Source organism: Prunus mume, linkage group LG2 (assembly GCF_029339155.1).
Source record: "Prunus mume cultivar Tortuosa linkage group LG2, ASM2933915v1, whole genome shotgun sequence".
Lineage (NCBI taxonomy): Eukaryota > Viridiplantae > Streptophyta > Magnoliopsida > Rosales > Rosaceae > Prunus > Prunus mume.
The window spans coordinates 47,023,787-47,027,706 of NC_142699.1; the positions used below are offsets into that span (position 1 = coordinate 47,023,787).

At 37.7% G+C, this 3,920-nt stretch overlaps 1 protein-coding gene across 1 annotated transcript; it reads left to right on the forward strand.

The window, feature by feature from the left end:
* Positions 1–251: 251 nt before the first annotated feature.
* Positions 252–3,829, forward strand: LOC148920577 (helicase SEN1-like; the record flags this gene model as incomplete). The annotated part of the gene is made up of 7 exons (XM_089044670.1): positions 252–359; positions 496–1,056; positions 1,137–2,258; positions 2,362–2,686; positions 2,814–3,072; positions 3,157–3,373; positions 3,465–3,829. Coding segments are annotated over exons 1-7 (2,957 nt in total), but the record flags the coding sequence as incomplete, so codon positions are not given.
* Positions 3,830–3,920: the final 91 nt, after the last annotated feature.

The following is a 3,920-nucleotide window of genomic DNA, read 5'->3' on the forward strand; positions in this document are numbered from 1 at the left end:
AATAAAAAACGTCCCTTTGGATGTTTTTACATGCATTAATTTTGCATTTGTACAACTTGGACAGGAAATCGAAGAGCTAAGTAATTATTAACTTCGCCTAGGGGTAGCTACCTTTATTTTCTTTCTTTCCAAGTCCTTTTCTATATATCAGAAGTTGAATATAAAAGAGAGAGTGATATATATCCACAGAAGCCACTGCATTTTACATATCAGTAGTTGGGGAATTTTCAGTTGAATAAGTAATAATAATTATGAATAAGGTGAAGAAGCCTTTTGAGATTGCAGGTAGAAGCTTAATCGACTTGGTCTTCTCTTGGTCTCTTAGGAATGTTCTCGACAGAGATCTTCACAAACACCAGGTTCTTTTTTCCAGTTATTTATCTCCTCATTATGCATATCTAGCTAGCTAGTGTTGTCAACTTTCCTTTCAGCTTATTTTTTAAATATATATATTTTTGTTTTGAGTTATATAAATTTCACATTATTCACTTGCAGATGACCAAAATTCCAGAGACATTTTCGACAGTGGCGAGTTACATGAAGTCATTCATTCCTTCACTTATTGAGGAAACACATGCTGATTTACTCTCAAACATTTCGGCAATTTCGCAGGCACCTATTTGTGAGATTCTAACTGTCGAAACTTCTAAGCACCATAGGCCTCCCAAAGACTTGTTTTATGAAATTAAAGTTAGGAAGACGATTGCGGCCGAAAGTAATGCAGGAAAATATGAGCCAGCGGTTGGAGATATCTTTGTCTTGACAAATATTATACCAAAATGCATTGATGATTTGAACAGGCCTACAAATTTCTATCTTATTGCATATGTTCTCGGATCAAAAGATGACAGCTCAGACAAGCTCCCAATACTCTCATCAAAGCCTATCAGTGGAGAAGGATACAAGCAAATAATAAAGAGCAAGAGAGAAACACTGTTTGCTGTCTATTTGATGAACATGAGCACAAATGTTCATGTATGGAAAGCATTGAACTCAGAAGAGACAAACACCAATATCATTAAGAATGTGCTGCAAGTGCAACCCAATTCATCAGATGTATTTTTCTGCTCTCTTATCCTTAACTCAAAGCAAATAGTCTATCCCTCACTAATCCATTTCATGTTTGTATCTTACAGGGGGAGAATTCTTGCACAACCTGTTTTTCCAAAGACATGTGCTCCCCTGACCTTTCTACAAAATGGCCCACAATGTGCTCTGATCTAAATGATTCCCAAAAGGCTGCAGTTTTAAACTGTATCAGTTTGAGTAAGTGTCATCACCATAATGCTGTAAAACTAATATGGGGTCCTCCTGGAACTGGAAAAACCAAGACAATTGGTACGACACTCTTTGTCCTCCTTAAGTTGAAGTGCAGAACACTAACATGTGCGCCAACCAATATTGCCGTGTTAGAAGTTACGGCACGACTCTTGAGGTTGGTTAATCAGACTCCTGAATATGGAAAGTATGGACTAGGAGATATAATTCTATTTGGGAATGTGGAGCGGATGAAGATCGATAATTATAATGACCTTTTTGAGGTGTTTCTTGACAGTCGTATTAGTATTCTGTCCAAATGTCTTGCCCCTTTGTCTGGTTGGAAACATTGGTTAGCATCCATGATACGTTTACTTAAGGATCCAGAGAAACTCTATTCCTTGTATTTAGAGGAAAAGAGGGAACAGCACAAAAAGAATGAGGAGGACGATGAAGAAGCTGATAATAGCGGCCCAACAAGTGACAATGAGAGTTATCTTTTGACGTTTGAGGAGTTTGTGAAGAAAAAATTTGATTACTTTAGCGAGCATCTGAAAACTTGTATGGTAAACTTGTACACCCACTTGCCAACATCTTGCATTTCACTAGAGGTGGTGAGGGACATGATTATAGTTTCGGATTTGCTTCAGTTGATTAAATCTATATTGCATCGGGACGGTGTTGCTAATGAAAGGTTACAATCACTTCAAAAAAATTGCACTAAAATTCTTAAGTCGCTTCATAAATTTTCTGTTCCAAATTCAAATCACGGACAAACAATAAGAAATTTGTGCTTGGCAAATGCTTGTTTAATATTTTGTACTGCGTCAAGCTCTGCACAATTGCACACTGAAGGAATGGCACCTCTGGAAATGTTAGTGATTGACGAAGCAGCTCAGCTGAAAGAATGTGAGTCAGCAATTCCTTTACAACTACCTGGTCTTCGCCATGCTATTCTCATAGGAGATGAGAGGCAACTCCCTGCTATGGTTAAAAGCAAGGTTTTCTTTTTATCCTTTGTTTTCTTTAGTTTTTTAAATAATGAGAAGCAAAAGCACACACACAAATATATTATCTTAACATCTTAGCAAATGAACTTGTTAGCTCTCCGAGAATGCTGAATTTGGAAGAAGTTTGTTCGAAAGACTTGTACTGCGAGGCCACAAGAAGCTCCTTCTTAATGTCCAGTATAGGATGCATCCATCAATCAGCAGGTTTCCGAAACAGGAGTTCTACAACAATCAGATATTAGATGGTCCAAATGTCAGTGAAGTAATCTATGAGAAGTCCTTCATTGAGGGCAGAATGTACGGGCCATACTCCTTTATAAATGTAGCCAATGGAAAAGAAGAATTTGATCTCGGGCATAGTCTGAAAAACATGGTTGAGGTTGCTGTTGTATATGAGATAGTTTCAAGCCTTTACAAAGGTAATTACTGTCCTAAGGTAGTTGATGTTCTTAGTTCTTGTAAGAATATGCTGCTTGAGAAGGTTTTAGCTAGGTACATGATACCTACTACTCTTTAGTTTTGTTAACTTTTCCTTCTTCGCCACAGAATTTACTCGAACAAAAAAGAAGGTTAGTGTTGGGGTAATATCACCTTACAAAGCTCAAGTTAATGCAATTCAATTGAGAGTCAGAAACTACAGTGAAGTTTCTGGCAAAGATTTCTCTGTAAGTGTGCGATCTGTTGATGGATTCCAAGGTGGTGAAGAGGATGTGATAATTATCTCCACTGTCAGATGTAATGGGAATGGATCTATAGGTTTCCTCTCCAATCGTCAGCGAGCAAATGTGGTTCTAACTCGTGCCAGGTATTACTGCATGTTACATTGTAGGTTGCTCATGTTGTAGATTAGATTTGATGAAGTTAATTTTTTGTGGTTTTGTTGGTGTAGGCATTGCCTTTGGATATTGGGGAATGAAGCGACATTGACTAACAGTAACTCACTTTGGAAGAATCTAATTCTTGATGCGAAGAAACGCGATTGTTTCTATAATGCTGATGAGGACAATAACTTAGCTCAGGCTATTGCAGCAGCCCTTCTAGAGCATAACCAACTACATACTCTGCTTGATGCTGATTCTCTGCTGTTCAAAAATGCAAAATGGAAGGTATGCTGCTACTTCTGGTTTTCTTTTTTTGTCATCATCAAAGTATCTGCTTATGTGTTCATTAGCAATAATCAGTCTTTTTCTGATATAGGTTTGGTTCGCCAACGAATTTAGGAATTCAATAGAAGAAATTAAAGACACCGAGATTCGACAGGACGTAATTTCTTTAATAAAAAAGCTTTCTAATGGTTGGCGCCAATCTCAGAATGATAAAGTGATTATAGGCCATGGTGGGACTTCTGCTGAATTGCTAGAGACGTATGAAGTCAATGAGCTGCTGTATCTCATTTGGAGCGTAGAAATTCACAAGCAGAACTCAGATTTTGTCCAGGTTATGAAGATTTGGGACATTGTCCCACTTTCTGATATTCCTAAACTTACAGAGCGCCTTGACATCATCTTTGGGAATTACACTGTCGATAAGATGAACCGTTGCAAACACAGATGTTTTGATGGGTATGTAAATTGTCCTTGGAACTTCTTTTTTTCAACTTTTATTCCTCACAGGTTGGAAAAAAGCTCAGTTTCATAGTACCTCGAACTTCAG